Raw genomic sequence first — 15,950 nt, forward strand, 5'->3', positions numbered from 1 at the left:
GCAGGGACATTACTTTGCTGACAAAGGTCCATCTAGTCAAAGCTATGGTTTTTCCAGTAGTCATGTATGGATGTGAGAGTTGGATTATAAAGAAAGCTGAGTGCCAAAGAATTGATGCTTTTGAACTGTGGTGTTGGAGAAGACTCTTGAGAGTCCCTTGGACTGCAAGGACATCCAACCAGTCCTTCCTAAAGGAAATCAGTCTTGAATATTCATTGAAAGGACTGATGTTGAAGCTGAAACTCCAATACTTTGGCCACCTGATGAGAAGAACTGACTCCTTGGAAAAGACCCTGATGCTAGGATAGGTTGAAGGCAGGAGGAGAAGGTGATGACAGAGGATGAGATGGTTGGATGGCATCACCAACTCAATGGACATGAGTTTGAGCAAGCTCTTGGAGATGATGATGGACAGGGAAGCCTGGTGTGCTGCAATCCATAGGGTCACAAAGAGTTGGACACAATTGATCAACTGAACTGAACTGAATGGTATATTGCAATTTTCTGTTAATATATATTTTCACTGCAGTGGGAGGGAATGTGAATCCTGTAAAGATAGAATCTGTATGAAGATTTCTGACGTGCCTTCTTTCCTTCCTCCTTCTCTCTTTTTTCTTCTCTCCTTCCCTTTTTCCTTCCTTCTTCCCTGCTTCCCTTCCTTCTAAGTAAGTCTCTTAAGTGTGCCCAATGTGCCCTGAGCTCTGAGAATTAAGTGGTCACAAATAAGTTTTCTACTTCCTTAGAGTAACTGTTCTAGTGGGGAGAAGAGATCAATTAGACAAAGAATACATGAAGAAGATACTCAGATACTGGCAGTGAATATGAAGGCAATAAACAAGGTCACATGAAAGAAAGTGATCGAGGGTGGACTGGGCATGAAGGGCACTGCTGAGGAAGTCACGTTTGAGCACCTGGATGTAATTTAAAGCCATAGTATGAATGACATCACATAGAGAGAGCAAGGAGGGTTGGTGTGAAAACTTAGAAAATTTGTCTTAATAAATGTTCCTGTGAAAGAAACAGAAAAAGATGATGGAAATTGAAGGGGTATAGGAACCTAATAAGCAGTTATCTATTACCTTTCATCATCATCATCATTATTATGATCATCACCCACCTATCTATTTAATCTACCTACCTATGTATTTCTTTCCTCCTTATTGGTAGTAGGAGATATTGGAGCAGTGGATTTGCTATTAGAGATGATCCAATAGAGAAAAAAGGCTGGTGTGAGGTGTTGACAGTATATCTGCAGAAAAAAAAATGTCCTCAAGAGGATGAGAGAGGTGGGATCAGTGTGATACTGTGGTTTTCCCCCCAGCTTCATTGTACTTGTTACCTAAAGATTAATACTGAATAAAGAAATTTTCTCAGCAGTCACTAAAGCTTTTATGTTAAAATTTGATTTATCATTACTGACAGCAGCATCATACCTTGATTCATGGTAGTATATACACAGGGGGCTTCCCTGGTAGCTCAGCTGGTAAAGAATCTTCCTGCAATGCAGGAGACCCTGGTTCAATTCCTGGGTCAGGAAGATCCCTTGGAGAAGGGATGGGCTACCAGTTCCAGTATTCTTGGGCTTCCCTGGTGGCTCAGATGGTAAAGAATCTGCTTGCAATGCAGGAGACCCGAGTTTGATCCCTGGGTTGGAATACTTAGCTAGCCCATGATGGTGCTTAGTTATTTTCTGTAGTAGTTATTTCATGTAGTAGTTATTTTCTGTTTGACCCTCAGCTCCTTAAATAATCCTGCTGCCCCACTGAGATCTGAATATCATAAGCTTGAAACCAATATTATCATAGATTATTGAAGCATGAGGGGACATAGAAATCATGAAGTGTGGTGGTTCTTCTCATTGATTATCGTGATCACCTAGGGAAGTTTAAAAACAAACACCCCAAAGATAGAACACTGTGGACTATTTGAGCATCACTAGGATGGAATTAGAGAGCAAAGATCCTGAAATTAATCAGTATTCTTCCCATATTTCCAGTTGAATCTTTCTTCGGACAGTGGAGAAATATTGTTTTGTTAAGTTCATAATTCCATGTATCACCAAATCAGACCATAAAGTGATACTGCAATGAGAAACTAGTTGGAAAAATGAAAACTCAACACAACCAGAAAACATCAACCTGAAATAGATGAGATGCTAATATAACTGAAATGTTTAGAATCAAGGGGACAATCCATAGTTTCAATATTCTATACTACTCCTCTTAGATTCTGAGGGTTCTATAAGTAGAAATTGTGTCTAAATTCTTGGACTCTGATGTGGCATGTATGGTGGGCAACTGGAATTCTGTTAGCCAGTGCACAGGAAGTCATTGAATTTTCTCCCATTCTTATGAAATGTGTGATACTTTTCAGTATACTTCTGCTCTGACATATGACGCTGTTCAAGTGATGACCGAAGCTTTTCGAAACTTACGGAAGCAGAGAATTGAAATCTCCAGAAGGGGAAATGCAGGAGACTGTCTGGCAAACCCAGCGGTGCCCTGGGGACAAGGTGTAGAAATAGAAAGGGCCCTCAAACAGGTCAGTCACTCAAAATGATTGCAATGCAACTTAAGGTTGGCCACTATTTTTTTTTCCTGCTGAATTAGTCATTCTTATCTTATACCTTCTGTCTTATGTAGAGGGAATATTATTTCCTATCTACACAAAGGTAGGTTGAAGAAAAAAAAGAAAACGAATGAGTGTCATTTTCTTGACTTGCATCCTGGGAGAGTCCTCTGGTCGACCAGTTTGTGTCTGGTTGAAGTGAATTTATAACTGTATCCTTTCCCATTTCCTCCTTAGGTGCAGGTTGAAGGTCTTTCGGGAAATATCAAGTTTGACCAGAATGGAAAAAGAATAAATTATACAATTAACATCATGGAGCTTAAAACGAATGGGCCCCGGAAGGTAAATCATTAGTGAATTGAGGGCTTTCTGTCTGTGTGAGGAGGTGGGTTAGTGGACCCACCACCTCATCTTCCAGAGTCCTGGAGACATGTATTCACATAGATGGACTCCACAACTCCAGAAACATATATTTTAAAATCTTTTTTCTAAATAAAATATATTTCTGGTAAGTAATACTGAAACAATTTTAAAATAACTATGAATAAAACAATTATACAGTTTTTTTTTTTTTTTTTTTTTTTTTTAGACAGAGGTAGAAAGAGTTTAATGAGAAGAAAAAGAACTATAGCTGAAAGATTATGGTTCTGGAGACCAGACATAGCCAGTGAAATGTGCATGTAACTTTCAAGTCAACATTTTTTTTCTTCTGTTATGGCTAAAATGCCATTGTTTGAATTTTATGTTTCTATATGATCACTCCCATGAAAATTACTTTTGGGGAATATGAAAAGTGAACATGAAGAGACAGTCTGTTTTTTTGCAGTGCCTTTCTTGATTCACATACCTAAAAGATATATGTCTTTTTTCTTCTCTGATTGCCATGGCTAGGATTTCCAAAGCTGTGTGTTTAGGACAAGTCTAGTTAGGATAGGTGTAATTTCAGATTCAGACATGGGTTTGAAAATAACTCAGTGCTTTGGTAATAGAAAGGCCGTGTATCCAAGTGCACTCTTTCTGTGTCCTTTTTCAGATCGGATACTGGAGCGAAGTTGACAAAATGGTTGTTACCCTCACTGAACTCCCTTCTGGAAATGATACCTCTGGGCTTGAGAATAAGACTGTTGTTGTGACTACTATTTTGGTAATTAGCTACATATGCCTGTTTGACATTATTTTTTCTTAAGAAAAACATCTGCCAACTAGTATTTCTGCTTATATTTTAGGACAATAACTGATATGGTGATGCTTTTGAATGTTTCAGTCATTCATTGCATGTTATTCTGTTTAAAGGGATCACCAATGAGCTAAAGCATTCAAAATATTTCCTCTCCACTTCAAGAATGAACTTTAGCTTTATAGATAATTCATAACCTGGTGTTTGGGGCTTCCCAGGTGGCTCAGTAGAAAAGAATCTGCTTGCCAGGAGTTTCAGGAGATGTGGGTTTAATCCCTGGATAGGAAAGATGTCCTGGAGGAGGAAATGGCAACCCACTCCAGTATCCTTGCCAGGATATAATCCCATGAACAGAGGAGCTTGGCGGGCTATAGTGCATGGGGTCACAAAGAGTCAGACGTGACTGAGTGATTGAGCATGCATGCAATGTGGTGCTTACACGTGTGAAAAATGGGGAAAGTCTGGAAGAGCCTTCCTTGTATTCCATCAATGTTTCGTTTTTCCACTTCCACACTATTCTGGGTCCATTCTGTCCTTACATTTGTTACATGGCTCTATAATGGTATCAGTTCTGTCCTTACATTTGTTATTAATACATGGTTTAATGTCAGCTTCTCTCTCGTCCTATGGAAAGGGGAACTTCTGAAAGACAAGGGTGATCTCCTTTGTTTTTAACCCCAAGTCTCCACATAGTAATTGGCACGTAGCTAGTGCTAAGTAAATGTATGTTGGATGGAGTGACAGCATTGAACTGGATCTTGAACATTGAGGCTCTGGATAGATGATTGGGAGACGTAGGTCATCATGACAAGCTGTTGATATAATGAAATGGAGGAAATGAAATGGGGTTCGCTAATAGTGTAGGATTTTGCAACAAAATAGCCTTATTTTGTTTTACTAATCTGTGATGCAGTGAATTGGTGGGATTCATTATGGTAACAATATTGAGAAGAATATATAGTTAGGCTAGTAAGGGATTTGAATAAGAACATTAGTTGGCACTTTGAAAGTCTTAATAAATGTAAGCTAGGTATTTGAGGATTTTTGTCTTAATCATGCTATTGAGAACTATCTCACTGGGCCCCACATATGCTTAGTGCCACTTTCCAGTGGAGAAATTAGGCTGATGTTACGACATTTTTTTCATGCTTCTTCTTTCTGGTGTTTGCAGAGGAATGCTACTCTCTAGCTATCTGTGTAGCATAATTCTAGGATATTATCTCATAAAGGAAATTTGATCTCAAGTCTGAGAGGATAGCATCTGTAATCACCATAGCAACAACTCTTTCAGTCTGCACATCACTGCCCATGGACCTGATTAGAACATGAACCTTATCCTTGAACTAGTAGCGATACAGGGTTTTGGGTGAATGATGGTTCTTTGGAATCAAGGTAGCCCTAATTTAGAACAAGACAGTGGTGAATCCAGAGTTAACTGAAACAGATGTTGAGCCACATTATTTTTCAGCAAGCCCTAAGAATTACAAACATGACATGGGGATATACTAACTTTTGAGTCTCTTGTTTACTTGGTATGGCCAGGTACAAGCCATATTAATGAAATATAATGAAAGATATATGAGAATCTTTGTTCAGAAATGTTATTATTAATTTTCTTCATATTTTCCACTATCTGTATTCTACAATGTCTCTAACAGGTAATAATTAAAAATAATTAAACCAGAAGATTTGAATCAATGAGAGCAGATAATTAATATAGCTGTCTTGATCACCTAAAGTGCTTTCTTTCTGTATAGGAATCCCCCTATGTTATGATGAAGAAAAATCATGAGATGCTTGAAGGCAATGAGCGATATGAGGGCTATTGTGTTGACTTGGCTGCAGAAATCGCCAAACACTGTGGGTTCAAATACAAGTTGACCATTGTTGGGGATGGCAAGTATGGGGCCAGGGATGCAGACACGAAAATTTGGAATGGGATGGTTGGAGAACTTGTATATGGGGTAAGTACCACTCTTCTTACAGATAAAATCATTCCATTTGAACTCTTGTTGAGGGAATGCTGAACTTCCATGCAGAGTACCAACATCTGAGGTTGTTGGTTTCCCACATTACTCTAGGAATACAATCTTGTTTCCTTGTAAACATTTGAAGATGAAGGATGAAGTCAGAAGCAGACATGCAAATGGAGACAGGCTTCATCTGTCTTGAAGCCTATGGGCCATATGCATTTTTCAAAGATCGCAAAGGCATGGATACAGATGTAGTTCTCATAATCAAGCCAAATGGGTGTTCTCTGTATTTATTGAAAAGGAGGCATATTTGGGGAACAAACTGCTTTTCTTCTGTTTATTATTTCCTGGGACTCCACCAGGGAAATATTCATTCCCATATCCTGATTTCCTGTCCTACCCATTGATCCAATAGCATAACTATGATTCCTTCCTGACTGGGAGTCCTGGTTCTATTATTGTCCTTTGTTTCCCTTGCAGAAAGCTGATATTGCAATCGCTCCGTTAACCATCACCCTTGTGAGAGAGGAGGTGATCGATTTCTCAAAGCCCTTTATGAGCCTCGGGATCTCTATCATGATCAAGAAGCCTCAGAAGTCCAAACCAGGAGTGTTTTCATTTCTTGATCCTTTAGCCTATGAGATCTGGATGTGCATTGTTTTTGCCTACATTGGGGTCAGTGTAGTTTTATTCCTGGTCAGCAGATTTAGCCCCTACGAGTGGCACACTGAGGAATTTGAAGATGGAAGAGAAACACAAAGTAGTGAATCAACTAATGAATTTGGGATTTTTAATAGTCTCTGGTTTTCCTTGGGTGCCTTTATGCAGCAAGGATGCGATATTTCGCCAAGGTTGGTTACTCGCCTGCTTCAACTTTGTGCATTTTAGGTCTCGAGTGGACATTCATGGTGTTTATGAATTCACTGTAAAGACGTTAGCAGCTGCCGGCTGTCTGTCCAAGCAGTGTAAGACTCTTAAGGACAGACTTTTACCATCGGCGTAAGCCTGTGAAATATTTGAGCAACGTTCTTTGAATGTTGGTCCTGTATTTCCCTGGTGAAATTGTACACACCATGGAGAGGCTATAAAATGCATAAGGTTCCTATGATTACATGCCTTCTTGGAGGGGTACCGTGTTTTTGCTGCATATTCTCATTTTACAGTCATCTGTGTGTTGATCCACAGACCTGTATTTGGGAAAATGGGCAACATTACTTACTAACTAAAAAGCGACAAAACTTCATTTCACACATCCCATCTTTTTGTTGTTGTTGTTGTTGTTATTAGCTCATGGAAATGATATGGGAGAAATATTTACAGAATTTGTTTTTTAAAGGTTAGGTTGCTGAGTTGAAAAGAATGTATGATAAAATATTTTCCAAGTATCTAAAAATAAATAGTTGGGATGATGACTACTTATTCATTACAAATATTTGTGCCATATTAAATAGTAATGCACACAGGATGGAATAAATTCATACACCTCCAATTACATGATATTTTAATTCCTGCCCTGTAATGCCTAAATAGAATAAATATATCACAAAACACACATTGCCTTTGTGCATGTTGCATACATAAGTCAGAATAATAGCCATGTCTGGTTCTTTAGAGGTACTTTTCCTGATGTGATTAGTTTCACATTTAAAGCCTAAATGATTATTGATCTACTGGCGCATTTTAATTTGGGTTCAATTACCCTCCTTTGATTCTATGGGATATCTTAATAACTAGTAGAGGCAGTGGCTGTTTAAATGCTATTTCATTACTGCTAGTTTTTGAGCATTTGGGGGCTGAGAATAATTAATTTCAAAAAACTATATGTGAAACTCAAAAAACATTTTGTATCTTTTACAGTCTTTTTGTTTACTCCCCCAGGGAGGTAAAGGAAATATATCATGTTTGCAGAAAGTATCAATAACTTACTTTTCCAATAGTATGGAATGTCTTTATGAACTTTGTGGATCTGAAACTCTTAATTCCATCAAGCTTTCTGTGGCCTCTCTATGGAACTGCACTATATTACAACCAAACCAAGGGTATTTGCACTGCATATATAGAGAGACATAATTTTCACACCTAATGTATGATAATAATTATCATATATCATATATTTATGATTATGATGATCTGTGATAAAGCAAGATTCATAGTTCTGTCTCTATATTTAGTTTATCTGATTTACATTAAAGACATAAAGAGAAGTGTCTAATGATGAAAAAGAAAAATACTAACCAGATTGGAATCTCAGAGAACATTCTGGTTCATAAGCAATAAAGAAATGATTCGTCTTTGGAAAGAAGGTTACTGAAGTTTGTTGTTACCATAGCCCTGAGATATAAGGCAATTATCCTAGAGTTCCACAAACTTTCCTCTGCCTTGTGAATAAGCAGGAGAAACGTATGAAGTTTCATTATGACGTAGGACATGCTGACCTAGGTTCTGATTGATGAGCTCCCAGGTTTGTTTGCCTTGCTCCTTATCTATCCGGTCTCTGAAGGTCACTCTTGTGGGTGTCCAGTGCTTGTCGAGGAGCAAAAAACACATTTACACATAGGGGCTGGAGTACAAGCCACATTTAACACATTTAACCCTGTGTTTTTCCAGGGTCCACCGTGACATACTGACATTCAAATTTTAACCAAGCCTGCTTCCTAAAATATGACCATTTTTATTTGCTTATGGTTTCAGTCATGAATCATGACTCACTACATTTTCACATGTAATAATTTTTATTTCCTGGTAAGATATATCAATTTTAGATAACATGTCTCCTTGTTATCTTTTATTTGCCATGGGATATATATGTATAGACATATACATATATATGTAAGGAGAATTCACTTTATTAAAATTTTTTCAGCATATGAACCTTTCAATTTATGGCTATATGTGCATTTGATAATTGAACATGCTGCCTAATATTGGAAAATGTAAGGATTTTTTTTAAAGGAACCAAGCTATCATATTTTAGAATGCAATGATGATAATTCTAGGAAAGGATAGAGCAGCTTAGTATCTAAAATAATATTAATAGTAATACATGAAATGCACAGATCACTTTACATATGCTCTTTAAATACTTTTAAAGATATTTATCATCTTTTTCTCAATAAAATATGGTAAAGAACTATTTTATTTATATGAATAGAATACATTGAAATTTTAATCTAGAATGATTACATGAAGTGAATTGGTCATTGCCTGAAATTAGGTTTAGAGTGTAACTATAGTTTTGTGAAGACTATGACCACAGAATTATGAGAGCAAAAAGTTGCAAAGTTAACTCTTATTCTCTGGCTTACTTCTGTTTTCCCCCCCAATATCCTTAAGTGATTCAAATGATTAAAAGATTTCATTGTTATTTAATACACATGAGAAAAATGATAGAATATGTATATATATTTGCTGCTTTAGTGAAGACACTGAGAGATGAAAGTTTTGTTTTTAATAAGAGAAATCATTTTTATCTGTCACCATAAAACATAACGTTTAATTTGCTCCTCTACTTAAAATTTCTCAGGAACTCATTCAGAAGCTTTAGTTCATCCTTGGAAAACACTTACAAGTAAATAATTAATTGCTCAATAATTTTCTGTTTTGAATGATGCACAAGTTATATACATTTTGGGGGTTATCTTGCATACTTCAAAAAATGAGCATATTTAATTAAATATGACATAAATACTAGATTAGGGAGCAGCATTATGTCTTTAACTTGTGTTTATCTTACAACTGAAACACAATGATTTATAAAAATGATTCTAAAATATATTGCAAATAAACCTGCAATGTATACTGTCCAAGGCAATGAGATCCATTTTAAGAGCTTAGACTGAATCTGCCCTCTTAAATACAAGGTACATGAGAACATGTGAGAATTAACTTTTTCCATTCTATCATATTTGTTTAATTTTTTGCATCTCTTAGATACTGGTAAAGGCTCTTAATCATATTGTTTTTATTTTTCATTGATTGTGCAGTTTCTTTTTCTCTTTTATTTTAGCAGCAAATGCTTTTATTTAAAAAATCTTTACTTGTAGCTTCACTGCTTTTCTTCACTTCTTGAGTAGTTTATTATACAAATGTTACCTGATAATTGATATAGTATCTGTGTTTCGTCAAAAGGTGTATTTCTTATTATTAACTGTGAAGAAATTTAGTTTAGGTCTTAAATTGGTACATTTTCATAATTTAAAGTTTTAAAAGTGTTACCTCTTCACTATAGAAGGATTTATTGTTAGACATAATAGAGTTATTATCAAAAGAGAAAAAATATTGTTTTTTTTAAATATTACTCAAATACCTTTATATGTGGAACCCCACAAAATCTTACCAAATAAAACCCTATGTATCTACTTCTGTATCTACATATTTATACTTATCTATTTCTATACCTACATCTATACTTATCTATCTAGGGTTTAAAGTAAATCAAGCTTTTGAAAAGTATTTTATGTAAGAATTTATGGTCACATAATATTTCTATTTTTATTATTTTTCAAACTAGAAATTTATATTTTGGCAAACTTTTAAATGTCTGATTTGTTTTCTTTCAGTTTTCTTTTTTCCTTAAGCAGGAGGCACAAAGGAACAGGGATAAAACAGTTCATGCCTGAAGCATCAGATTTTTATTTGTTAAGAATTATATTTTGTGTCATACTCTGTAGTATCATTTTTTTCCATTTCTATCCTGTACTATTTCTAAAATCTATGTTTATGCACATACAAAATCCTAATGAAATTTTGGACCTTTTTTGAGGGTTTTGAAACTTCATTGGAAGGATTAAATGGAGGGTTTCTTTGGTGTTTAAAGCCATATCTATGGTGCATACTTTTATTTTTGATATTTGATTTTGTTTGTCAGCATTTTTCAGAGTTTTGCTGTTAATCTTAGATTCTCTTCTTTGTTTAATTATATCATGAGTGGATAAAATATTATAAGCATTGGATAGATTATTCACACATTTCTTGAAATTGCCTGTTACATGTAGCCATAATAACTGTGAAAGAATTTCAGGAATCTAAAGTTTTGCCTCTGGATAGCTCATCAGATCTAGTGAATCTGTAATCCTTGCCCAGAAAGTTTAATAATTTTAAGTTTCATGAACTAGCTGATATATTGAAAAATATGAAATCAAATATTTCCCTATAAATCAATATTTGCATAATACTGCTAACTTGTTTCCTTATGAGGTCATTCATTTCACTTTACAAATCCATTTCGTACTTGTTATCAGATCCCTGTCTGGGCGCATTGTTGGAGGAGTGTGGTGGTTCTTTACCCTGATCATAATCTCCTCCTACACGGCTAACCTAGCTGCCTTCCTGACTGTAGAGAGGATGGTGTCTCCCATCGAAAGTGCCGAGGATCTTTCTAAGCAAACAGAAATTGCTTATGGAACATTAGACTCTGGCTCCACCAAGGAATTTTTCAGGGTAAGAGATTCTGCTTCATAAGTTCTTGTTTTGGTCTTACAGTTGAACCAACCTGAACTCTGTGCCTCCTTGCCTCTCCCATGGTCTATACAAAGGTGCTATATGAAAGTTACTTCCATCTCTGTCTCTAATTCTATTTTTGTTCCTCTTTTTTCATTTGTATTTTATATTGGAGTATAGTTGATTTACATGTTGTGATAGTTTCAGGTTTACAGCAAAGTGATTCAGTTATACATATACATGTATCTATTCTTTTTCAAATTCTTTTCCCATTTAGGTAATTAAAGAATACTTGAGTGAAGTTCCCTGTGCTATACAGTAGGTTCTTGTTGTTTATCAAATTTACATATAGTAATATATATCTATTAATCCCCAAATCCCAATTTATCCCTCCTCTCCACCTTACCCTTTGGTAACCATACGTTTGTTTTCTATTTCTGTTCTTAACCTTTTCTCTACCCCTCTACCCTCCCTACCCCTATAATTGGCACTATCTATTTTTATTGATTCCTGACTCTTTTGGAGAAAAACACTATGTTGTAAAGAAATCTAGTTTTTATAAAAATTGATTTTCCTTTTGGGACAAAAATGAAGCAAAATCTAGTTAAAATTAAATTATTATTTTTAAAAGAAAATGGTGTTATAGTTTGCTTTATGTTAAATAAGCTTGACTGTCAATTAGCTTACATAATTTACAGTTGAGAACTGACTGTCAAATCAGTTATGTTAATTCTGTGTCAGGAAATCAATTATGATCATGTGTGGAAATTCTGAGTTTTCTGTTAAACCCTCCAAGAAAAGGCTAACAAAGGCCTTCAACCTCCTAATTTTTAAAATGGGAATGATAATTCCGTATCTATTAAATGTATTTTAGCTTTTAAAAGATCTTTGGTCTTACGTTCTCTGTCTAAAGGAACCAGCCCAATAGGCTGATGGTATAATTTTCTTTCCTTATATTCTTAATGGGATTCCCTGGTGGCTCAGACGGTAAAGCGTCTGCCCACAGTGTGGGAGACCCAAGTTTGATCCCTGAATTGGGAAGATCCCCTGGAGAAGGAAATGGCAACCCACTCCAGTACTTTTGCCTAGAAAATTCCATGGATGGAGGAGCCTGGTGGGCTACAGTCCATGGGGTCGCAAAGAGTCAGACACAACTGAGCGACTTCACTTCTTTTCTACTCTTATCTCTCTGAAAGAGCTCATTCTATTAAAATGTTGAAATAAAGCAGATAAACCTTGGCATTAAGCCAAATAGATGGCACATGATGATCTCTAATAATCCACAAGTATCTTTGAGTGTATCTGAGATTGAGTGAAGATCAGGGCTTTCAACGTCCAGCTGAAGTAGTACATTGTGGTTTGAGGACCGTCTCATCCTGCATTACCATTGGTATCTTTTCCAAATAACATCAGTTGTGCTCCAGATGTGATGGGAGAGAAGGTGGTTCTGTCAGACTGCTGACAACAGATAGTACTTTGGACGTGAGTGGGGCAGCAGGACTTTGGCACTTCCACCAGGCACTGCAGTGTAAGCCAAGCCTATGGTCCTTTTGTAAGCAACCTTGACTTTAATGCTACCTGTGAATGTTGCAATGCAGTTTTGCTGCTAATGACAGTTTACTCCTACTACTGAAAATAGTTGCAATGTGTGTATATTGTAGTGCTTAACATAATGTGCTCTCTAGCCTGATCATGACAGTGGAGCTATTAAATAAATTAGAATATTGCCTGGGCTTCCCTGGTGGCTCAGATGGTAAAGCATCTGGCTGCATGCAGGAGACCTGGGTTCGATCCCTGGGTTGGGAAGACCCCCTGGAGAAGGAAATGGCAGCCCACTCCAGTATGATTCTCAATTAGTATATTTTGAAACATTTAAATGTATTCCAATATGGCTTGTTTTTATTTTATTGATATATTTTATTGGTATTCCTCCCTCTCTAAATAAGACCTATGAAGGGACTTGTTATATCATGGTTTACTTACTGCTACTTATGTTGACTAAAATAACCTTGTTTCCAGACACTGTCTGTTGAGAGTCACTCTCATTAGCTTGTTTGGGACCAGCTATTCTCAATAACTGCACATTCAGAATCTCAGAGCTTTTCAGTGTACCTTAACTCAACCATAGAAACATATACCTTAATCAGCACATGGCCAAGATTTCATGCTTAGAATATGTAAATTTCCCAGGACACAGGATGAAAAGGCTAGATAACTCTGGGCAAAGGATACATCAACTCTTGTGTTTCAGTTCAGTAACCCCACAGATATTGTGGTTCCCACGTGCAGTACACACACACATACACAAACAACCCTGACATATCTGCAGTGTGTCATTTGCCTATATAGGATTGTGGAATTACTTTCTCTGGAGTAATAGAGAAGTGATGTTTATTATCTTATTGTTGTTGTTATTGTTCAGTCCCTCCATCACGTCTGATTCTTTGCAACACCATGGACTACAGCACACAAAGCTTCCCTGTCCTTCACCATCTCCCAGAGTTTGCTAAAATTCATGTCCATTGAGTTGATGATGCCATCCAACCATCTCATCCTCTGTTGTACCCTTCTCCTCCTGCCCTCAATCTTTCCCAACATTAGGGTCTTTTCTAATGAGTGAACTCTTCACATCAGGTGGCCAAAGTATTGGATTTTCAGCTTCAGCACAGTCCTTCCAATGAATATTCAGGATTGATTTCCTTAAGGTTTGAATGGTTTGATCTCTTTGCAGTCCAAGGGACTCTCATGAGTCTTCTCTAACACCACAGTTCAAAAGCATCAATTCTTCAGTGCTCAGCTTTCTTTATAGTCCAACTCAGCCTTCTTTATGGCCCAACATCAATATATGACTACTGGAAAAACCATAGCTTTGACTAGACAGACCTTTGTTGGAAAAGTAATGTCTCTGCTTTAATATGGTATCTAGGTTGGTCAAAGCATTTCCTTTAAGAAGCAAGTGTCTTAATTTCATGGCTGCAGTCAACATCTGCAGTGATTTTGGAGTCCGAGAAAATAAAGTTTGTCACTGTTTCCATTGTTTCCCTATCTATTTGCCATGAAATAATGGGACCAGATGCCATTATCCTTGTTTTTTGAATCTTGAGTTTTAAGCTAGCTTTTTTACTTTCCTCTTTCATTTTCATCAAGAGCTTCTTCAGTTCCTCTTTACTTTCTGCCATAAGGGTGGTGTCATCTGCATATCTGAGGTTATTGCTGTTTCTCCCAGCAGTCTTGACTCTAGCTGTGCTTCATCCAGTCCAGCATTTCACATGATATACTCTGCACAGAAGTTAAATAAGCAGGCTGACAGTATACAGCCTTGAAGTACTCCTTTCCCAATTTGGAACAAGTCCATTGTTTCATGTCCATTTCTAACTGTTGTTTTTTTGACCTACATACAGGTTTCTCATTAGGCAGGTAATGTGGTCTGGTATTCCCACCTCTTGAAGAATTTTCCACAGTTTGATGTGATCCACACAGTCAAAGGCTTTAGCATAGTCAATGAAGAAGAAGTAAATGTTTTTCTGGAATTCTCTTGCTTTTTCTAGGATCCGGTGGATGTTGGCAATTTGATCTCTGCTTCCTCTGCCTTTTCTCAATGCAGCTTGAATATCTGGAAGTTCTTGGTTCATGTACTGTTGAAGCCTAACTTGGAGAATTTTGAGCATTACTTGTTGCAGAAGTTTGTATATTCTTTGACATTGCCTTTCTTTGTGATTGGAATGAAAACTAACCTTTTCCAGCCCTGTGACCACTGCTGAGTTTTCCAAATTTGGTAGCATATTGACTGCAGCACTTTCACAGCATCATCTTTTTGAATTTGAAATACCTCAACTGGAATTCCATAGCCTCCACTAGCTGTGTTCATAGAGATGCTTCCTAAGACCCACTTGATTTGCACTCCAGGATGTCTGGCTCTAGGTGAGTGATCACACCTTCATGGTTATCTGGGTCATTAAGATATTTTTCATATAGTTCTTCTGTGTATTCTTGCCACCTCTTCTTAATATCTTCTGCTTTTGTTAGGTCCATACCATTTCTGTCCTTTATTTTGCCCATCTTTGTATGAAATGTTTCCTTGGTATCTCTAATTTTCTTGAAAATATCTCTAATCTTTCTCATTCTATTGTTTTCCTCTATTTCTTTGTATTGTTCACTTAAGAAAACATTCTTATCTCTTCTTGCTATTCTTTGAAATTCTGCTTTCAGATGAGTATATCTTTCCTTTTTCCCTTTCCCTTTCACTTCTCTTCTTTTCTCAGCTATTTGTAAGGCCTCCTCAGACAACCATTCTGCCCTTTTGCATTTCTTTTTCTTGGGGATGGTCTTGATCATTGCCTCCTGTACAATGTTACGACCCTCTGTCCATAGTCCTAGACAACCTGATAACTTTTATTAGTATAGCTTCCCAAGGCAGAGTCTTATCTTATGCAATGTCTCTGAATCTCACAGTATTTCTGTATGATAGTCAGAATGATCATTTTGTTTGCATGTTGCACATTATTAAACTAAATGTGAGGATTTGACCAAATTCTGGCAGGTAATGTGTGTGCTGAAGTCTTTTACTCCTAAAGCATTCTTCCCGTACACTGTTTTTCCTTGCGGAGAAAAGTCTCTGGATTTACTTCGCTGCCTTCATGCTCTATTTCAATCCCCTCTATGTTTTGTCAAGTTAGAGGATTTAATGGTAGAAATGCAATCAGTGACTCACAGTTCTTCTCCATATACCTGCAAAAGTAGCTATGATGAATCAAGGTGACTAGGTCTCAGTGCATAAAGCATTAGTAGCTTCT

General features: G+C 36.7%; 1 protein-coding gene across 3 annotated transcripts in view; it reads left to right on the plus strand.

Moving 5' to 3' along the window:
• Positions 1–15,950, plus strand: part of GRIA2 (glutamate receptor, ionotropic, AMPA 2) — a 188,428-nt gene that overhangs the window by 136,381 nt on the left and 36,097 nt on the right. For all 3 annotated transcript variants that reach the window (XM_010836073.1, XM_010836074.1, XM_010836072.1), the window contains exons 7-12: positions 2,374–2,541; positions 2,806–2,910; positions 3,602–3,712; positions 5,503–5,709; positions 6,199–6,569; positions 10,959–11,157. In XM_010836073.1, the coding sequence (XP_010834375.1) occupies positions 2,374–2,541; positions 2,806–2,910; positions 3,602–3,712; positions 5,503–5,709; positions 6,199–6,569; positions 10,959–11,157 (1,161 nt within the window). The remainder of the gene's footprint in view (positions 1–2,373; positions 2,542–2,805; positions 2,911–3,601; positions 3,713–5,502; positions 5,710–6,198; positions 6,570–10,958; positions 11,158–15,950) is intronic.

Source organism: Bison bison, unplaced genomic scaffold (genome assembly GCF_000754665.1).
Source record: "Bison bison bison isolate TAMUID 2011002044 unplaced genomic scaffold, Bison_UMD1.0 scf7180017864060, whole genome shotgun sequence".
NCBI classification, from domain to species: Eukaryota; Metazoa; Chordata; class Mammalia; order Artiodactyla; family Bovidae; genus Bison; species Bison bison.